At 51.6% G+C, this 21,924-nt stretch overlaps 1 protein-coding gene across 1 annotated transcript; it reads right to left on the reverse strand.

Moving 5' to 3' along the window:
* Positions 1 to 1,067: 1,067 nt before the first annotated feature.
* SLC25A11 (solute carrier family 25 member 11) lies at positions 1,068 to 14,826 on the reverse strand. The gene is made up of 8 exons (XM_028702733.2): positions 14,666 to 14,826; positions 10,187 to 10,339; positions 9,073 to 9,279; positions 7,448 to 7,538; positions 5,741 to 5,831; positions 5,439 to 5,538; positions 4,388 to 4,439; positions 1,068 to 1,702 (listed from the first exon to the last, which is right to left on the reverse strand). The coding sequence occupies exons 1-8, from the start codon at positions 14,737 to 14,739 to the stop codon at positions 1,547 to 1,549; spliced, it is 924 nt and encodes a 307-aa protein (XP_028558566.1). The 5' UTR covers positions 14,740 to 14,826; the 3' UTR covers positions 1,068 to 1,546.
* Between the last annotated feature and the right edge of the window lie 7,098 nt (positions 14,827 to 21,924).

Raw genomic sequence — 21,924 nt, forward strand, 5'->3', positions numbered from 1 at the left:
GTAAATTGCAATGCTTTTTAGGATGTGTTATGTAGACCCAGGCCAAAACTGTCTCTCCCAACCTGGCTCCTGCCCCTCTCCTCATAGAAATGGGTCCCCATGAGTCATCTAGATCAACCCCCTGCAAGGCAGGAATCTCCTTCTTCGGTCTGTTCCTTGTGACCGGTCCCAATCCTCTTTTGTTCACACTGAACACCAGCTGGAGGCTCTTCCCTTCAGACGACGCTCTGGTCTCCGGCTCCTCTTAGAATTGCGGAGTCAGACGGGACCCCCAAATCTAGCTCAACCCTCTGCGATGCAACCATCACAGCTCAAACCATAAAACCCCTGACTCACACAGCCGTCCCACCCGCAGGGAAGGTTTTACTGCAACACCCATTTGGCGTCTTCCTTCAGGTTCCTGGGAGGCTTCCCACCCCAGCTGTCAGCGCTGTCTCTGAGCGCCTTCCCTCCCCTTTGGCCTTGCAGAGGGGGCAAAGGGGGAAGGCCTTGAGCAAAAGATTGAGCCAAGAGGATCCTGCGGACTTGACACAATGGCTTTCTGGCCTCCTGGGCCAGAGAGCCTTTCCTAACGCACAAAGCTGGAGGAAAGCAACGCTGCCTTCCATCGCATAATAGTCACAGCCCCCTCTTTATTTTTGGTCCTTAAAACTGGTCCCAAACCATTCGCTGTGTAAGAGTTGCAGGATTTTCTCAGCACACCTCCTCAGTGCCAGTCGGATGTACAAGGGGAGCAGGCGGGCAAGCGACGTAAACACGTTTGTTACTAAAAAAACCTCTTTCCTTGCATAATAAGTTGCCCGCCCCTTTTTGGGAAAGAAAAATCAGCATTAAATATGTGAGCGTTATGCGTTTAAATAGGGTAGCCATCGGCAGCCGTCTCCTCCGTGCTCCAATCTTCTTTCAAAGCCACCTGGCTGCCTCTGGCTCCTGTGGGAAGGAGTTCCGCAGATCAACTATTCAGACTTCCACTTATCGGTCTCGAATCTCCCAGCGTTCAGCTGGGTGCCCAACCAAGAGCACACACACCCCAGACTCCGCAGAAGGACATCACAGCAGAAACAAAACGTTTTTAAGACCATGATTGGTTTTTACTAAGTCGAAAGCAAAGTTGGGGATGGGGACGGCGGAACCGTCACTGGCCACATGGCCACAACCCAGGCGGCAGTTCCGTTGCGGGGAGGGAAAGGGTACGTCCCACCGGCGGCCCCCGGCCCAGAACTCCCCCCTCCCCTGGCAATAAATAATTTTAAATGCATTTTAACCCCCCAAAAAACACAGCGTTCTCCACCATCTGCCCACAGAGCACCAGGAGGGGAGAAATCCTGCCGCATGATTGGCTAGATGTGTGTGTGTGAGAGAGAGAGATGGGGAGAACAGGCCCAGACACACTCTGAAAAATGAATTTTTTTGGGGTGGTGCGAGGGAGAAGGCAGGCACCCCCTCCCTCCCCACAGGTAAGGGGCTCTCGGAAGGTGCGCTCATGGCACTTGAGAAAGGGGAGCTCCAGGAGTGGAGGGGGGGTCTCTCCTTCGCCCCCCCAAACTCAGGCACTGAGGAAGAACTGCTTGTAGAACTTGTTCATCTGTTCGAGGAAGATGAAGGTGAGGACAGTGTGGGGGCCCAGGCGGGCGTAGTAGGGGGTGAAGCCTTTCCACAGGCTGAAGAAGCCCTCGTAGCGGATCACTTTCACCAGCACGTCCTGCAAGGCAAAGGGAGGTGGGGTCAGGGGCAGCGATGGTGCAGTGGTTAGAGCTAGGGCCGCGGCGTGAAGGAAACTCACTGGGGGAGAACTTGAGGGCTAGGGAATCACTCTCTCCACCTGACCCACCTCGCAGGGTGGGTGTTGTTTTGGGGATTAAATGAAGTGGGGAGAGGCGGTATTTGACTCCTAGTAAGTTAGCAAAGGGATGCGGGTGGCGCTGTGGGTTAAACCACAGAGCCTAGGACTTGCCGATCAGAAGGTCGGCGGTTTGAATCCCTGCGACGGGTTGAGCTCCCGTTGCTCGGTCCCTGCTCCTGCCAACCTAGCAGTTCAAAAGCACGTCAAAAGTGCAAGTAGATAAATAGGAACCGCTCCGGTGGGAAGGTGAATGGCGTTTCCGTGCGCTGCTCTGGTTCGCCAGAAGCGGCTTAGTCCTGCTGGCCACATGACCTGGAAGCTGTGCGCCGGCTCCCTCGGCCAGTAAAGCGAGATGAGCGCCGCAACCCCAGAGTCGGCCACGACTGGACCTAATGGTCAGGGGTCTCTTTGCCTTTACATACATATTTTTGCTGTCAGCAATAAAGCAATAAATCACAGAAGGCTGGTAAAATTCTCTTTTTGGAAAGAAGCAAAAGAGCTCAGGCCTAGGAAGCCGAGCAACTCTTGCCTTGCCACAGCTCTCTCAGTCCCCATCTTCTTCCCTGATTCCTTCCCTAACAATCTTTCGTCTTAGAATCATAGAGTTGGAATAGAGCACAAGGGCCATCGAGTCCAACCCCCTGCCAAGCAGGAAACACCATCAGAGCACTCCTGACATATGGTTGTCAAGCCTCTGGACACGTTCCAGTTGGTCAGTGTCCTTCTTGAACTGTGGTGCCCAGAACTGGACACAGTACTCCAGGTGAGGTCTGACCAGAGCAGAATACAGTGGCACTATTACTTCCCTTGATCTAGATGCTATACTCCTATTGATACAGCTCAGAATTGCATTGGCTTTTTTAGCTGCCGCGTCACACTGTTGGCTCATGTCAAGTTTGTGGTCAACCAAGACTCCTAGATCCTTTTCACATGTACTGCTCTCAAGCCAGGTGTCCCCCATCTTGTATTTGTGCCTCTCATTTTTTTTGCCCAAGTGCAATACTTTACATTTCTCCCTGTTAAAGTTCATCTTGTTTGTTTTGGCCCAGTTCTCTAATCTGTCAAGGTCGTTTTGAAGTGTGATCCTGTCCTCTGGGGTGTTAGCCACCCCTCCCAGTTTGGTGTCATCTGCAAATTACTTGCACTCTGACATGCTTTCAAACTGCTAGGTGGGCAGGAGCAGGGACCGAGCAACGGGAGCTCACTCCGTCGTGGGGATTCAAACTGCCGACCTTCTGATCGGCAAGTCGCAGGCTCTGTGGTTTAACCCACAGCACCGCCCGCATCCCTTGGGTATGCATGTATGTATAAATAAATAATAATTATTTCCAGCAAATGGCGTTCAGAAACATTGCTGGCTCCAGCTGTGAAGGGAGAGCAAAGGTTAGGAGCACTCTGTGTGTTTTTCAACTCAGGGACACAAGCAAGGAAACAAGCTCTGTATACTGTGGGCTCCGTGATCCGTCTCCAGGGCCCTTGGCTGGGAGGGCAAAGTCCTCCTCCGAAGGGAGAGGGGCCTGGGGTCCAAAGTCTCCCCCCCCTTCCAGGAGAGAAGGAGCAGGAAGCAGCTTCCCTCTGCCAGCCAGGGAGATAGGTGGCCCTTTGAACTGCAGGCCCTGGGCTTGGCGCTGGTGTGGGGCATGAGGCAAGCTGTGGGGAGAGGCAGGGGGGTGTGAGAGAGTGAACCCAGCCTCCCCTCTTCCCATCAACTGCAAGGCATCCTGAGCAGCCCACTCCAGTTACTGCTGATAATAATATTAAAAAATATTAAAATACTGTAATACATCAAACATTAAAAGCTTCCCTAAACAGGGCTGCCTTCAGATGTCTTCTAAAAGTCTGGTAGTTGTTCTCTTTGACACCAACACTTTGAAGGTCAGCACCAACACTCTGAATTGGGCTCGGAAATGTCCTGGGAGCCAAATGCAGGTCTTTCAAGACCGGTGTTATGTGGTCTTGGCGGCCGCTCCCAGTCACCAGTCTAGCTGCCGCATTCTGGATTAATTGCAGTTTCCGGGTCGCCTTCAAAGGTAGCCCCACGTAGAGCGCATTGCACTAGTCCTGGTGGGAGATAACCAGAGCATGTACCACTCTGGCGAGACAGTCTGCGGGCAGGGAGGGTCTCATCCTGCGTACCAGGTGGAGCTGGTAAACAGCTGCCCTGGATACAGATTTGACCTGCTCCTCCATGGACAGCTGTGAGTCCAGAATGACTCCCAGGCTGCGCACCTGGTCCTTCAGGGGCACAGTTGCCCCATTCAGGACCAGGGAGTCCTCCACACCTGCCCGCCCCCTGTTTCCACAGAACAGTACTTCTGTCTTGTCAGGATTCAACCTCAATCTGTTAGCCGCCCTCCATCCCCCAACCGCCTCCAGACGTCTCTGCTTAGCAGTCGCTCGCTGCCAAGCTGACATTGCGCATCCTTGCGGACTAGAAATCTCCCCCCCCCCCCACTGCCAAACCCCATGGAGGCTTCCGTGCTTCCCTGACTGGGGTGGGGAAGAGAGGCAGGGTCCCCCCAAAAGAGCCCGGCCCACACTCACCAGCCCGTTCCGGTACTCCGGCTTCCCATCAATCATCCGCATGTTCTGGATCCTGGAGGGGGAAATGCAAAAAGGGGGGGGGTGTAAGATGCGCACCCTCTGCTGCTGAAGCCGCTTCTGGCCAGTGCGGTACAGTTGTGGGAGTGTTGGACTAGGAGCTGGGAGAGGCTGGGGTTCAAATCCTCCACTCAGGCATGGAGCTTGCTTGGGCATGACCTTGGGGGCCAGCCACTGAGGTCTCTCAGCCTGGCCTACCCCACAAGGTCGTTGTGGGGATTAAACGAGGAATCAGCTTGAGCTCCTTGGAGGAAAAGGCGGTTTAAACGTCATAAAGAAATCAGGAACAAATTGGCTATTTGGCACCTGCCTCGTGCAATATTTCTCTTCCTGCCTTTTCTCTCCCTACCCTGTACCTGGCCGTGCTCAATTGTTTGTTTCTCTTGTTGAAATTTGGGGGTGTTCTGCTTGTTATGCATTTAATAAGGTCCACAAATGACAACATTTTGGAGGTCTCAAGTCGCAAGGTGGTTAGATTGGTCTCAACTAGGGGCAGGGCCTTTTCTGTACTGGCCCCGACGTGGTGGAACGCTCTGTCACAAGAGACCAGGGCCCTGTGGGACTTGACATCTTTCCGCAGGGCCTGCAAGACAGAGCTGTTCCGCCTGGCCTTTGGTTTGGACTCGGTCTGACCCTTATGTTTCCCTCCCCTTATGGTTTTGACTTTTAAAATGAGGCTGCATTTTAAATTGCATTTTAACCTGTATTTTAAATTGGTGTGTTTTTTTCCCCTATTATGTTTTTACTATAATTTTACTGGTGTTAGCCACTCTGAGCCCGGCTCTGGCCAGGGAGGGTGGAGTATAAATAAAATTATTATTATTATTATTATTATTATTATTATTATAGTAATTTTTTTTTACAAAGAAGAGGGTCAATCCCAGGCTGCCCTCTCCCTCCCTGACCTCATTACCCACCCCCAAAGGCTGCTCTTCCTTCCTCCCCCGCCCCCCAGCAGACCCAACACCCACTTCCTGCCCTCCTGGACCCTGACCTGGTCTTGGCAATATCCACCGGCATGGAGGCTGCAGTCGTCACCAAACCACTGATCATGCTGGCACAGAAGTGGCACAAGATGTTGTCCCGGAAGTAACCTGCGGACGAGGCGGAGGAAGTTTCAGCTCCTGCTGCTGCCGCTGCCATCGCCTCTGGGACCCCTGAACCCCCCTTCCCCTCTGGGAGCCCTCAAGCCCCACAGGAAAGAGGGCGGCAGAGCTTGCAGGAGCCTGACTGGGCTGGCCAAGAGGATAGAGACCCCTCCAGGCCTTCCTCGCCCCCAACTGGGACGCCGCTTACCCGAATCAAGGAGGAACTGCTTGGACTGGGAGTAGGAGGCCAGCTGGGCTGCGTTGACGACGACGGCTCTGGCCATGGTGGGGACGCAGCCCTGGGGGATGGAGGAGAAAAGCCATTAGGGGCTGGGGGCATCGGAAGCTCCCCTCAAGGCGGGGAGAGGGGCTCTCGCCTCGCAGCGAAGGAGCAGCTGCTCAGATCAGCGGCCAGGAAGGGCAGACCAGCCAGACTATTGGGTCCGTCTAGATTAGTGCTGTCTACACCGACCAGCCGGGACATGGGTGGCGATGTGGGTTAAACCACAGAGCTTAGGGCTTGCCGATCAGAAGGTTGGCGGTTCGAATCCCCGTGACGGGGTGAGCTCCCGTTGCTCGGTCCCTGCTCCTGACAACCTAGCAGTTCGAAAGCACCTCAAAGTGCAAGTAGATAAATAGATACCGCTCCGGCAGGAAGGTAAAGCACATTTCCGTGCGCTGCTCTGGTTCATCAGAAGCGGCTTAGTCATGCCGACCACATGACCTGGAAGCTGTACGCCGGCTCCCTCGGCCAGTAAAGCAAGATGAGCGCTGCAACCCCAGAGTCGGCCACGACTGGACCTAATGGTCAGGGGTCCCTTTACCTTTTTACACTGATCAGCAGCAGCAGAGGCTCTCCAGGGTTTCAGGGAATAAACATCTGTCAGCAGGTGCCGTTAAGAGATTGAACCCGGAGCCAGCTGAGCTGTGGCTCTTCCTCTCCTGGGTTGGAAGCCCCAAGAAGGGGCGAGAGGTGGAGGCTGGGTGGCTGAGGCCAGCCTTGTGTCCAGGGCCAGGCCAGGGAACCCAGAACGGAGTCAAAAGTGCCGCAGGGTCCTCTTCAATGGTTTATCTTTTTGCAGAGAGACTAGCCTGGCTGCAGCAACCTCAAACCCACCCAGACCCCCAGAGCTGCTCTCTTAAAATGGACGCTGGAGATCAGCAGGAGGAAAGCCCTTGCCCTGGCAGAGGTTTGGCTCTGTTTCATCCAGAGGCACAAAACACAGATCTGTGTTTTGGGGCAAGGAGACCACCGGCTGCCTTAGCAGAGCCCAGAATTAAGGCGAGAGCTCGTTGTTTTTCCAGGCTTGACAGGGAGATCCACCCCTTCTTATTTCGCCCCCAAGTAAGTTTAAACAAGGACACTTGGAAAATGCAATGGGGGAGACGAGAGGCAGCAGGAACAGCCCCCTCGGAAGTCAAACCTAATCCGTTCCGGAAGGACGTTAAACTTCCGAAACATTCAAATTCCAAGGCTTCTTTGGCAGCTAGGCTTTTTGCAGAACAGAAGCCGTGTCGGACGTTCGGGTTCTGAGGAACGTTCGAAAACCGGAACATTTGCTTCCAGGTTTTCGATGTTCAGGAGCCGAAACGTTCGGGGACGGAGCAGTTCAAGAACAGAAGTCTCCCTGTACCTGGCCAAGGCAGGTGAGAAAGGGAAGTCGCATTTCAAGAGTCATTTGCCCTTAATACAGAAAGCAGGAAGGGTTTTCTTTCCATTCCATTATCGGCATCAGATAGCCAGGCAAAAAGAGGAATTTTCAAGCTCGCCTCTGTGCGTACTCGCAAATGAACGAGAGCCCAAGAGCCCATTTCCTCCGCTGTAATAAACTCATTAAATTGCAGAAGAGGCCTGACCCTCCTTGTTGGGTGAAACTTTCCCCCTGAGCCCACCCCTCTTCCTAAAGGGCCGTACCCTCCAGAGCGTGGGAACCCCCTCCTCGCGGGTTATCCGCAGAAGCGCGTTGAAGACGTTTGTGTAGCCCCTCCTTTGGTCAGGAGGCAACCTGGAACAGAGGAAAGAAGAAGGAGGAAGAGAGAAGACGTGAGAAAGGGAGAAGGAACAGGCCCAGATCTTCCCAACCAGAACCAGCCTGCATTTTTGGCATTCCTTTATCACATGTTACGAAGGAGGAACCTTCGTTTCCAAGACGAGCCGGCCAAATCCGGGACCGGACTCGATCCTCAGATAACATTCTTTGCTTGGAAACAGCTGGACTGCTTCCAGCTCTCTTAGGGCAAACTCCTTGAAATCAGCACACAGACCATAACACTCTTCAAATGTCAAAAATGTTTTCTTCCTAATTGCTGGAGGGACTGCAGAAAACTTGGCACATTTGTGGCAGGAAAGTAATTCGCTGCAAGGTTTCGGGGATCCGGTTTCAACAGAAATGATAAATATTACTAAGGGAGCTACGGCTTGCTACCCAAAATTAAAGTTGCTGAGTATTTTTGGTGATACCGATGTGGATATATTGTCCAAAGAATTGGTCTCCTATATGATCTTGACATCACAAATAATAGTTGCAACTCAAAGGGAAACAGCCCCAAACCTTACACTGGAAGCTTGGTGCTATAAAGAAATTTACAGATAAAGATACAAGGATCAAAACTTCCAGACACTTGCAATATGATTTGGCATTCTTTTAGGACCTAAAGAGCGAAACCATAGTCAGAACCCTGGCACGTGTCTCTGGAGCAAGACTGGATGGGAGAACGCCGACAGTCGTTACTCGGACTCTGGTTATTTCAACCCTGAACTCATTCTGCCTGCCAGTCTTCTGTGTTTGTTTCTTATCTTTCAATGTTCTAACCGTTCTCTCTTGTTTTATGTACGAAATAAAAATTACCGTATTTTTTGCTCTATAGGATGCACTGGACCATAGGAGGGGGAGAACAGGGAAAATAATAATTCTCCCCCTCTCTGCTCAGTGCCCCTTCAGCGAAGCGACAGGAGAAACGGAGCCCCTTCCATTTCTCCTCCCGCTTCGCTGAAGGGGCGCTGCGCAGAAAGGGAAAGTTGCGCAGCGTCTCTCCAGCGAAGCCTGGAGAGCAAGAGGGATTGGTGTGCACCGACCCCTCTCGCTCTCCAGGCTTCAGGCGGCTATCCACAAGCCTTTGGAGTGCTGTGGGAACTCCTGCTGCGCTCCGAAGGCTTGCTGATAGCTGCCTGAAGCCCCCAGAGCGCAGCGGGAGTTCCCTGAGCTCCAGGGGCTTCAGGCAGCTTCAGCGAAAGCAATGCAAAGCCTCCGGAGTGCGGAGGGAGCTCTCCCTCTGCGCTTCAGAGGCTTTGCATTGCTATTGCTGAAGCAAAGGAGCCTGCATTCGCTCCATAAGACGCACATACATTTCCCCTTAATTTTTGAAGGGGGGAAAGTGCCTCTTATAGAGTGAAAAATACGGTAGCTGCCCAAACAGAAAAGAGAAACGGTCTGCATTTCACCGCCAGCACAAGGCCAAAAGCGATGGAGGTGGCACCCACTTCTGGCACAGGGGTGCCCCTGCCCCCTGCCAATGCACCAAGGGGTCTCCCCTACCCACCTGCCGTCGGCCGTCATGCGGATGAGCGCCACCTCGGCAGGCGTGCCCACAAAGGCCCCAATGGCGCCTGCTGTCATCCCGATCACGGCCTTCATGAAGAAGTTGGGGGGCGTCCCGTCGGAGGAGGTGAGCTTCTCGAAGAGGATGGTGTAGATGCCCAGGCGGGTGGTGGTGTAGGTGGCCTGGCGCAGGAGGCCGGCAGACAGCCTGCCAAGAGAGAGGGGGGCATGTGGGGGAACCCCCAGACTGAGAACCAGAGCCAGAGGAGCCCCTCCTGCCACCCACAGCCACCCACGCCTCTCGCTGGCACTGAAGGGGTTTGCGGGTGCAGCGCTTCGATTCTTTCAGGGTGCCCATTTTGAGCCATGTTTACGCTCCGGGGTCAACTTCAACAAATAATAATGATGATAGTAATTTTAGTGTTTATATGCTGCTCATCTGAAGGGGTTGCCCCGCTCTGGGCAGTTATTAAAAACAAGACAAAACCTCAAACATTAAAAACTACCCTGTAAAGGGCTGCCTTCGGGGGTCTTCTAAAAGTCATAGTTTATCTGTTTGATGTCTGACGGGAGGGCATTCTGCCAGGGGGGTGCAGCTACTGAGGAGGTTGTGGGGCTACGCACCACCCAAATAAACAGGGGGGTTGGCAGCTTAGCCCCCAAGTGGAAACCAGGCCCCCAATACATTCAGGGACAGCCTTTAAACGTCTCTTCCTTCTGCCCCCACAGAGGAGAGGAAGGAAGGAAGGAAGGAAGGAAGGAAGGAAGGAAGGAAGGAAGGAAGGAAGGAGAGGGGAGAGGAGGAAGGATGGATGGATGGATGGAAGGAAGGGAGGGGAGGGGAGGGGAGGGGAAGGGAGGGAGGGAGGGAGGAAGGGAGGGGAAGGGAGGATGGATGGATGGAAGGAAGGGGAGGGAGGGAGGGAGGGAGGGAGGGAAGGGAAGGGAGGAAGGAAGGGGCTAGTGGTATATAAACTGAATAAACAATAATAAAAATCACCTGTTCTGCAGCCAAGTGCCCCTGCCATACTCCTCCCTCCCTCTCTCTCTCTCACCCACCCACCCACCCACACACCAGGCCCCCCAAGGCCCCTGCTCCCCTCGAGAAAACTTACCCGGTGTAGATGCCCCGCACGCCCTCCTTGCGGAGGATGCTCCCCACGGCGTGGAAGCTGGTCTTGTACTCCTTCGTCTTGGCGCCTTCGCCGCTCAGCTGCATCCGGTTCTTCACCAGGTCCAGGGGCTGCACAAACACAGTGGCCGCCATGCTGGGGGGGGGAAGAGAGAAGGGGCAAGAGGTCACTTGAGGGCTGGGGGAGAACAGGGAGAAGGGGCAGAACGGGCTGCAGAGGGAGGACCACCTCCTGCAACCCCCACCCAGATTTCTCCGATTACGGTCCTATACATTTTGAGGATGGCCAACGGAGTTTTCCCCTGGAATGAAGTTCATCCTTTTCCCTTCCTCGCTTGCCAGACACTCTAACCTGCTCCTCTAAGCTGCTTCCTTCCTACACTCCAAGAAGCTGGACTCAGGGGGAGTGACCAATAGCTCTCTCTACCTTCATGAACTTGTCTCATCCTCCTTTAAAGCCGTCCCTGCCTCCTGCAGCAGAGAGTTCCGCCGTTTCACGATCAGTTAGAAGGACTTTCTGTTCTCTGCCCTGAATCTCCCAACGCTCAGCTTCGCTGGATGCCCACCAGTTGCTGTGTTGCGAGAGAGGAAGAAAACCTTTCCTCCAAGCCACGTGTTATTTCTTGAACTCCCATGGTGTAGCCTCTCGCTCAACTTTGCTGTAAGAATTCTAAGGTCTCAAATATAGAATAAATGTTCAAGGCAAGCACACACTTAAGTATATAAACCACATGTCTGAAATAGTACAGGGGAGCAATCCTGAAGCCATTTTGACTCTCCCAAATTGACCTCAAATATTTCTCTGCGAGGAGGAAAGAAATGGGAAAAAGCTCTCCAATTGTCTTTGGACTGTGGGGGCATACACCTCCCTGCAAATACATCTGGCAAGTAAGTTCGATTTGCGAAATTAATCTGTTCTGGAGGTCCGTTCTTTCCCTAATGAGGCCTCCCGCCGCTGGTGCCCTTCCACCGTTCGGATTCTGTTTTTAGGCCAATGTAAAGTTCGTAAACCGGGACACTGCTTCCGGTTTTGCGGAGTTCGTAAACCGAATAGTTCTTAAACAGAGCTGTTCTTAAACTGAGGTACCACCATATCTGTTAAGCTGAGCAAACTCTCAACATGTGTAAGAGATTTACCACCTCAAAGGAATGGCCAGGCTACCCAGAAAATGCAATCAAGTAAGGCATAATCAGGGACGCGGGTGGCGCTGTGGTCTAAACCACAGAGCCCAGGGCTTGCCGATCGGAAGGTCGGCGGTTTGAATCCCCGCAATGACGGGGTGAGCTCCCGTTGGTCGGTCCCTGCTCCTGCCAACCTAGCAGTTCGAAAGCATGTCAAAGTGCGAGTAGATAAATAGGTACTGCTCCGGCGGGAAGGTAAATGGTGTTTCCATGCGCTGCTCTGGTTCGCCAGAGGCGGCTTAGTCATGCTGGCCACATGACCCGGAAGCTGTACGCCGGCTCCCTCGGCCAATAAAGAGAGATGAGCGCCACAACCCCAGAGTCAGTCACGACTGGACCTAATGGTCAGGGGTCCCTTTACCTTTAAGGCATAATCAGGTATCCTGGCAGACAGGAGAGAAGCAACATAGATTTCTGCTGGAGACTGCCTCCTTCTGCAATGTTTGTTTGGGGGGTGGTCTTGGGCCACATGGTGGGCAGTTTCAAAAGTCTCTATAGGGGCTTGCGCACCATTGTCTCTCCTACCTCCTTGCAAGCAGAGGAGGGAACTCTGTTGTAGCAGAAAAATAAAGATCTGCCTTGCTTTCTCTGGATCTTGCCTCCATCCATTCATCTCTGACCGATCATGGACTTAGGGGGGACTCAGTCCCTTGGGGTGCTCTGGTCCAGGGGGTCACGAAGAGGCGGATACGACTAAACGACTAAACAACAACAACTCAGGATTCAAATGCTGAAGCACTCCCCCTCCACCCCACTTCAGATCCTTCCAGAAACCTAAATAAGCCAGATTCCATCTGTGTCCCTCTCCCCAAGGCAGCCTAAATCTGCTTCACACACCCCTCAGTTACATAAGAGGCTTTATTCAGGGAGGGTGGCAAAGAAAGCACCCCAGGAGCCAGAGGAGACCGTTCCCCCCAAAAAACCTTCCTCCCTAATCCTCTCTTTGCCACACCTCTTCCTGCTCTCCCCAGCTGTTCCCCCGTGAGACACCCCGATATTTGACCGGAGGGGAGCCAGAGCAGTTGGCATTCCATCGCCCCTTCCCCTGATGCGGTTTAATCCCTCGCTTGGCACTTAAGCGGATTAGCAGTTCGGGCAGCACAAAAAGCACCACTCCAATCACAGAGTGTAGCTCAGCTCCGGATCACTGAATCGTAGAATCATCGTCGGATGACCGTAGAATCATCTAGTCTAGCGGTTCTCAACCTGGGGGGTCCCCAGATGTTTTGGGACTACAACTCCCATCATCCCTTGCTAGCTAGGGCTGATGGGAGTCATAGTACAACAACATCTGGGGACCCACAGGTTGAGAACCATTCTAGTCCCCCTACAATGCACGAATCGCAGCTAAAGGATCCTTGGCAGTGTAGAAGCTTAGCTCCATAGGCAGAGCGTGAGACTATTAATCTCAGGGTTCTGGGTTCGAGAGCCACATTGGGCGAAAGGATTCCTGCTCAGGGTTGGAGCACCTGACCCTCGTGGCCCCTTGAAACTCTATAATTCTGTGAGCGGATGGCCTCTCTTTGAAAACAGCCAAGGAGCCTCCACCACCTTCCAAAGTCCATCGATTCCAGTGTTGAACAGCTCTTGCTGCCAGAAAGTTCTTCCTGGTGTTGAGTCGGGATCTCCTTTCTCGTAACTCGAAGCCGTGGGTTCGAGTCCTACCCGGAGCAGCAGAAAACAAGCTTGCTCCGTCTTCAGATATTTGAAGAGGGCTCTCATCTCTCCTCTTTCCTGTGTTAAACACACCAAGCTCCTTCAACCGTTCCTCACAAGGTTTGGTTTCCAGGCCCTTGATCGAACCTCCTCTACGCCCCTTCCAGCTTGTCAACATCCTTCTTAAACTGTGGTGCCCAGAATTGGACACAGGATTCCAGGTGGGGTCTGACCAAGTCGGAATAGAGTGGGACTGTTTCTTCCCTCGATCTGGACTCTAGACTTCTGAGCCTAGAATTGCATTAGCCTTTTTTGCTGCTGCATCACGCTGCTGGCTCACGTTTAGCTTGTGGTCCACTAAGACTCCCCCCCAACCCAAGATCCTTTTCACATGAGCTGCTGGCAAGTCAGGTGTCCCCCGTCTTGAAGGAGGTGATAAGACCCCCCTCCCCAAGCCAGAGCAGCAACACCCGGCACCTAGAGCCAGCTTAAATCCCCCCTGTAATTGTACATATCTGACTCATGTTCCCTGTTTAACCATTTAACCTCTCTCCATGGGGAGTTGCTGCACCAGAGAATCTGAGCTCCCCTTTTCCAGCAACCTCCTTTTGCAGCTTGGACGGCCGTCTTCCGGGGATTCTTCAGTTCTGATTCCAGCATTGCATGGGGCTGACCCTCAGAGGATGCCTTCCAGCCCTATAGATTCTATAGGACTCCTCGCTTAGCCAGCCTCATCCGCTCTTGCACCACGACCCGAGTCCCTGCGACTTCCCTTGGTCTGGACACTAGACTTCTGAGAACGCAGCCTAGAACAGCGTTGACCTTTTTTGCTGCCGCAGCACACAGTGGTCTCAGGTTCAGCTTGTGGCCCCCCAAGACCTCCCCTCTTGACTCTTTCCCTATGTGCTGCTGCAGCCATCCCATAGTTGTGCACCTGCTTCAGCCTGCCTCAGTGCGGACCCCCAAGCAGATCCTTTCCCTTCATTGTGGTGCCAATCGCCTGGAGGGTCACAGGATGGGAGAAGGGGTGCCTCTGGGGCTGGGGGAGCCCCCCATTTCCCATGAGCCTTTGCGGCAGATTAAAAAAACCCACTTGTTTCCCTCCCAGGTGCCTCATACTACAACTCCCAGCAGGTGGGAACCATAGTATGAGGTGCCTGCAGGGCCCCAGGCCAGTAGAGCCTGGGCCTTTGGGTCTAGGATGGGGGGGGAGAGAATATACCCCCCATTTCCCGTGAGCCTTTGCGGCAGATTAAAAAAACACCTGTTTCCCTGCCAGGTGCCTTGTACTACAACTCCCAGCAGGTGGGAACTGTAATACAAGGTGCTACAGGGCCCCAGGCCGGCAGAGCCTGGGCCTTTGGGTCTGGGATGGGGGGAGAGAAGAGACCCCCCCCATTACCCGTGAGCCTTTGCGGCAGATTAAAAAAAACCAGGTGCCTCGTACTACAACTCCCAGCCGGTGGGAACTGTAGTACGAGGTGCCTGCAGGGCCCCAGGGGGACCTTTGGGTCGGGGGTCGGGGGGGGGGAGAGAAGAGCCCCCCATTACCCGTGAGCCCTTGCGCCCGCCGGCGGGTGCGCGCGCAGCCGGGCCTGGGGGGGGGTCTCGGGGCGGCTCTTACCCGGCGAGGCCCCCGAAGAGGAACTTGACGGACTTGGGCGACGTTTTGGGCTTGGCGGGTCCCGACGCCGCCATGACGGCTCCGCTCGCGCCGGGACCAAGGTGACTCCGGCGGGCGAGAGCGAGGGGAGCGGGAAGGAGCCAATGGGTGCGCGCCCAGAGGAGCTTCCGGGGCGGGACTTCCGTCTCGCAGCAGGAGGAGGAGATTGGGAGAAGGAGGCACCTGCGCAGTAGGTCTAGCGAAGCCGCCCGGAGGGTGGGCAAAAGGAGGGCGGGGCGCTGGGCCAATCGGAGCCTTCGTTGGCGTCCCAAGCGAGGAGGCCTCTGCGGGACTACAGCTCCCATAAGCCCCCGCGGCAGGCGCGCAGGCGCAGCTCGGAAAGTGGGCTGCTAACTTGGGCTGAGCCGGGTAAATGAATTGCGAAGGAAGCGAGGGAATCGATGGACTCGGAGAAATAATGCATTCATTCCTAGGACACACCTATATACACACACACACACACACACACACACATATACACATATATATACATATATACAGTGGTACCTCGGGTTACAGACGCTTCAGGTTACAGACTCCGCTAACCCAGAAATAGTACCTCGGGTTAAGAACTTTGCTTCAGGATGAGAACAGAAATCGTGCTCCGGCAGCAGCAGGAGGCCCCATTAGCTAAAGTGGTGCTTCAGGTTAAGAACAGTTTCAGGTTAAGAATGGACCTCCGGAATGAATTAAGTACTTAACCCGAGGTACCACTGTATATATATAGTTGTTGTTGGAGCCGCAGCTTCACGATCTGTCCTTCCAGTGAGCACTCAGGGCTGATTTCCTTCCGAATGGAGAGGTTTGATCTTCTTGCAGTCCATGGGACTCTCAAGTGTCTCCTCCAGCACCAGAATTCAAAAGCATCAATTCTTCGGCGATCAGCCTTCTTTATGGTCCAGCTCTCACTTCCATACATCACTACTGGGAAAACCATGGCTTTAACTATGCGGACCTTTGTTGGCAAGGTGATGTCTCTACTTTTTAAGATGCTGTCTAGGCCTGTCATTGCCCTTCTCCCAAGAAGCAGGCGTCTTTTAATTTCGTGGCTGCTGTCACCATCTGCAGTGGTCATGGAGCCCAAGAAAGTAAAATCTCTCACTGCCTCCATTTCTTCCCCTTCTATTTGCCAGGAGGTGATGGGACCAGTGGCCACGATCTTCGTTTTTTTGATGTTGATGTGAGGCTCCAAGACTTTGGCCACCGCATGAGAAGAGAAGACTCCCTGGAAAAGACCCTGATGTTGGGAAAGATGGAGGGCGCAAGGAGAAGGGGACGACGGAGGACGAGATGGTGGGACAGTGTTCCCGAAACTACCAGCATGAGTTTGACCAGGAGGGCCTGGCATGCTTTGGTCCAGGGGGCCACGAAGAGGCGGACACGACTAAACGACTAAACAACAAGAAATCCGTAGTTATAGCATGTGTCCACACCACTTCAGGCCTCTTCTGTTGTGCAGTTTGCTCTGCTATGAATAGTGTGCTCAAGTCTGGGAGGCCTGAGTCGCTGATTTATGTCGGAGCCAGAGGTCGATGGATCTTCGCAGCAGCACGGCTGGAAGGACACGATCCATCTGGGGGCCAGCCAGCTGGCTTTTCGACCCCAGGATGCCAACAGCTGAGGCTTCTGGAGGGATCTTCAAAACTGACCACTGCTGGGCGCCAGGGGGCAGCCTCGGCTCAGGGGAAAGGCCAGACCAGGGGCTGTTTTGGTGTTGTTGGAAATGTGCACTCCTGGGTGACCCGCCCACCCTGCTGGATTACCCAATGGGCAGACTCAGCAGGTGCTGAGCATCACCAGAAAAGTACTATCCCCCCCCAAAAAAAATTAAAATATCAGGACAGATTTGATTTGGTTTCCCCGCAATACCATGCTTTGAAGCGGAGGTAATTTCCCCATCAGGAAATCGAGGAAGTAGCTATTTTTAATTTCTGCATGCATATAAGTTTTGCATCATTCTGGGGGGAAATAGAATGCTAGCTTGTGGTTTCGTAATGTTTTTGTTTTGCATGACCTAATACTCCTATTATTATTAATTGCATTTATATTAAGGTTACCAGATGTCCCAGTTTCCCAGGGACAATCCCCAGATTTACAAATCAGTCCCCTGCCGAAATCCTATCATTCCTATTGAAGTTGAAAAGTGTCCCCGGATTCATTGAAAACAAATTTGGTAATTGTTGCAGGAATTTATGTATCGGTTGGGAGGGGGGTTGCCCCTCCAGCAGATATCATGCACCTGCAGCCCACTGCCAAAACCAGCATAGTCACTTTTGTGATTAGTCCCCACAAAACACTTCATCAGAGTTTCTTCCTATCTATTCAAAGGGCCTCTGCTGCACAATACCAAATGATAAATGTATCTCTGTACTGGCTCACTGGGAAAACTTCAGAAATTAATATAGACCTGTGAGCTCAGCTCCTCAGCAGCCCCTCTGCCTGAGTGATAATCCCTGGCATCCTGATACCTGAGTGCCAGACAGGTGGCCATGCCAGAAAGAACAAACCCAGATGAAGACAAAAGGGCAATATTAACTTGGCTGGGAAACAGGGAAATGTAAATATCTCTTTTGTTCCACTTGATGGCTGTTTGGTGGAGGGCAAGGGGAACCATGGGGCAGGGTCCAGGATGCTCAGATTACTGCCACCAGACCTCCCCTTTCATGATGTCACCATGATGTATGAATTATGTAGTTTGGGGGGGGTATAACATGGCTCCAATGGTCTCCAATGGCCTCCATGAGGCTCCAAGACTTTGGCCACCTCATGAGAAGAGAAGACTCCCTGGAAAGGACCCTGATGTTGGGGAAGATGGAGGGCACAAGGAGAAGGGGACGACAGAGGACGAGATGGTGGGACAGTGTTCTTGAAGAGACCAGCATGAGTTTGACCAAACTGCGGGAGGCAGTGGAAGACAGGAGTGCCTGGCGTGCTCTGGTCCAGGGGGTCACAAAGAGGCAGACACGACTAAGCAACTAAACAACAACAACATGGGGATTAGCAACTAATAAAAGTTTGGGGGCTCTTTTGTTTGGGGCTCCCATCTTGTTCCACCTGGTGGCAGGTGGGAGTCCTGTCGTGACAGTCTTCAATCAAGACCAAGCCGACTGGCTGCTGTTTTGCTCTGGGATTCCTGGCCGGGGTCCTTGTTATTTGTCCAAGGGAGACCTCAGATTTCTCCGTTAACATAACCCACCTTTATCATCTGGGTCTTCCGCCTCTGCACCTGCTCCACCTTTGTCAATCTCCTTCCTAAACTGGGGTGCCCAGAACGCGACGTAGGACGATGAAGCAGGATGGGCTGGGTCAATCTGCTTCACCCAAGTGTACTTTGCACTCGTTCTGCCATGACCCTCTCTGACGTCGCCTTCCTTAAAGATTAAATTAAATTATGCCCACTAAACAGTGAGAGTCGTTCCCCACCACCACCACAAAAAAAAACCCCATCCCATAATTGTTTGCAGTAAGATAAGTGGCAAGGAGAGTGTGAGCGAACACTGGGGGTGGTTGAGTAGTAGTAGTAGTAGTAGTAATAATAATAATAATAACAATAATAATAATTAATAATAATTTATTTCTACCTTGCCCATCTGGCTGGGTCTTCCCAGCCACCCTGGGCGGCTTCCAACAAAGTATTAAAATACAGTGGTCTGTTAAACATTAAATGCTTCCCTAAACAGGGCTGCCTTCAGATGTCTTCTAAAAGTCTGGAATATATTAAGGCCATCTAACCTCTGCGCAAACATGTAAGAACAAACGCAGCCTCGTAAAATGCAAATTACGTGCAAATAAAACAAGGATAAGGGGGAATGCACAATGAAGGGATCGTTTGGGGAAAGCCCCAAATGAAACGAAATGAACCACGGAATAACTCAGCCATCCTGTATATAAAATAATCAGGCGGCAATTTGCCAAGCCATCGGTTTCAACCTGTTCCTCCTACCTGGCTGCTTGTCTCTGCTCTCACCCTTCCCGGGAACTTGTGGGCGAAAGAGCTGCTTTGTTTTTATTTTTTATTTATACTTTTCAAAATTTATACATTTCATTAGTTTTACAATCAATCAAACATCTCAAAACTTGACTTCCTTCCCCCTCTTTCTGTGGTTCCTTAAATTTATTTTTTAATATCTTCTGCATATCTGAATGCATTTAACTTGCTTGTTTCATCATCTACCGTAAATATATACTCTTATGAAACTGCAGGTTATTGCAATAATCCCGCTAATGTTTTTATCTGTTTGCGATTTATCTGTAAATATTCTACAAACCATTTCCATTCTGTTACAAAAAGTTCGTTATCTCGATTTCTTATTCTTCCGGCAAGTTTTGCCATTTCTGCATATCCCATAAGTTTTTGTGTCCATTCTTCCTTTGCTGGGACTTTTTCTTCTTTCCCTTTTTTTGGCAAATAACATTCTTGCCGCTGTAGTCGCAGACATAAATAAATTTCTATACAGTTTAGCTAGTTCTGCCCTTATAATTCCCAAGAGAAAGGCTTCTGGGTTTGTTTGTTTTTTACAAACTTCATTTTTAACATCTTTTCCGATTCATTATATATCATTTCCCAGTAAGCTTAAACCTTGCTACAAGACCACCACATAAGATAAAAAGAACCTTCTTTCTCTTGACATTTCCAACATTTATTTGATTTAGATTTACACGTTTTTGCCGGTTTACTTGGTGTTAGATATTAAGCAGATTCCATCACCGATGGAAAAGGAGCCACTTTAAAAGGGAAACACAGGTGTGATCTGCGTTCACACATGCAGAAGACCAGCAACCTTGCACGGAAGGCATGGAGAAGCCACGAACTACCCTCCATCTTTACCACATTCTCTCAAACTTTGGGACTGTTGAAATATATACGACAAGAGCCCTTTCCTCCTCCACAAATTTGCCCCATCCTCTTTTAAAGCCATCCAGCCTGGTAGCCATCGCTGCCTCTTGTGGCAGGGAGTTCCGCAGTCCGCACTGCTTTGAAACCAATGAAGCCGGAGCCTCAGGGCCCTTAATGCCAGAGGGGCCCCAGAAGCGACTTCAGTTCACACTGGTTTTTGTTTAAAATTGGGGTCTAGCAGAGCCCAATTTGAGTCACACAACTCCAACAGCTTAATCTTCTGTTGCATATATTTCAGCGAACCCACAGTTTGAGAGTCAGATGTTGTCAAGGGGGCATGTTGTGGTAAGTTGGTGGTTCTGTTTCAGCAAATGTACCGTATTTTTCGCTCCATAAGACGCACTTTTTTCTTCCTAAAAAGTAAGGGGAAATGTCTGTGCGTCTTACGGAGCGAATGCGTGGTCCCTGGAGCCGAATTGACCAGGGGCAAAAAGCAAATCATTATTTTATTGTTTTTAAATAGAGAAGTGGGTGTTGAAACAAAGCCGCTGATCGGCAAGCGATCGGGAGGGAGATAAGGGACACTAGAGATAAAGGAGGCTGCCTGGGAAGGGAGAGGTAAAAGCCCATGGATCCTCAGGATTTTTGCATTAGGTCACCCCAAATTCATCATCAGATCACATAGCATGTCCATGGCTGCAGCCTGCACCAAAAAAAACCACACACCCACTGTTTCGTGGGGCCGCAATGGCACAAAAATGTGGTTACAAAGCACGGATCCTCAGGATTTTAGCATTGGGCTACACCAAACTCACCGTCAGATCACACGTCTGTGGCCACAGCATGAACCAGGAAAATCATACATCCACTGTTTCGTTCAGAATATCTTTTTTCTTGTTTTCCTCCTCTAAAAACTAGGTGCATCTTATGGTCAGGTGCGTCTTATGGAGCGAAAAATACAGTATTTCCCCGCTGCTGCCACCACCATGCAGAGGTCAAGACCCTTGAGGAACAGCAAGGAGTCCCAGGAAGGTGGGGCGATGTGTCGTGGAAGAAGCCCATTGAAGAAGATGGCTGTGGTTTCCCGGACCTCGTCGGTTGCAAAGGGGGACCCCTAACCGCTCAGGCTTCCGGACTCCAAAAATGTAGGTCCTTTTACCTGTCCTAAATCCCCCAACATCCAGCTTCCTGGGACGTCCATGACTTCGGCTGTGACGAGAGAGAAAGGGAGAAAAAAATATTCTGTCCACTATCCACATTATTTTAATTAAACTTCTATCCTGTCTCCTGTTACTCTCCTTTTCTCTAAGCTAAAAAACCCCAAAAGCCTCCCACCGCTACGATATCCGTTCTGAGGCGAGGCAACCAGAACCAGACAGAGCATCCCAAACTGGTTGCTCCCCAGATTTTCACAGGTTTGCACAATTCCTGGTTGCTCCCCAGGTTTGCACAGGTTTGCACAATCCCTGGTTGCGCCACAGATTTGCACAGATTTGCACAATCCCTGGTTGTGTCACAGATTTGCACAGATTTGCACAATCCCTGGTTGTGTCACAGATTTGCACAGGTTTGCACAATTCCTGGTTGTGCCACAGATTTGCACAGATTTGCACAATCCCTGGTTGTGTCACAGATTTGCACAGGTTTGCACAATTCCTGGTTGTGCCACAGATTTGCACAGGTTTGCACAATCCCTGGTTGCGCCAGGGATTTGCACAGGTTCGCACAATTCCTTTCCCGGCATGCAATGTGCCTTTTTGCCGGGCTGATGTTCAATGTGCAAGCCACTCGTCCGTATAGGATCTTGGCCTGGAGACTCCGTTGTTTTGGTCAGGGCCTTCATTCCAGGCGCAACCACATTCCTGCCTTGCTGTTCCGGCAGCGATTCCTCCGCCCAACGCCCTCAGCATTCCTTGGCAGAGGGATCGCCCCTGGCGAGAGGAGAGCAAAGGCAGGACGACAACAGCCAGGGAGGTGGGGGGGGGGGGAAACAAGGCGGCCCCTTTGGGTCTGCCATCTCCAGGCTCTCCATCTCCCAAGTCAAGCCCCAAGAAAACCCAGGCGTCCTGGGCCCCCATTTCATTATTATTTTTCAAAAATTGTTATTGATTTTAGCAAGTATAACATTTAAAACATACAAAAGAAAACACATTACAATACTAAAAGAAAATAAAAGAAAAAAGAAACAATCATATAAACACATATTCCTTCTAAAATTCATTTTAATTTCCATTCTTAACTGACTTCCTCCAATCCCCCCTAACTGAATTTCATTGTATCAGCTTGTAACAATATTCTCTTTCTGGAAATAAAATTAACTCTCTCAATTTACTATCTTCTAGCCTTTTCTTGGTGATCAAAATCCACCATGCTTAACAATTCA

The sequence above is a fragment of the Podarcis muralis genome, chromosome 13, assembly GCF_964188315.1.
Source record: "Podarcis muralis chromosome 13, rPodMur119.hap1.1, whole genome shotgun sequence".
In the NCBI taxonomy this organism is placed as follows: domain Eukaryota; kingdom Metazoa; phylum Chordata; class Lepidosauria; order Squamata; family Lacertidae; genus Podarcis; species Podarcis muralis.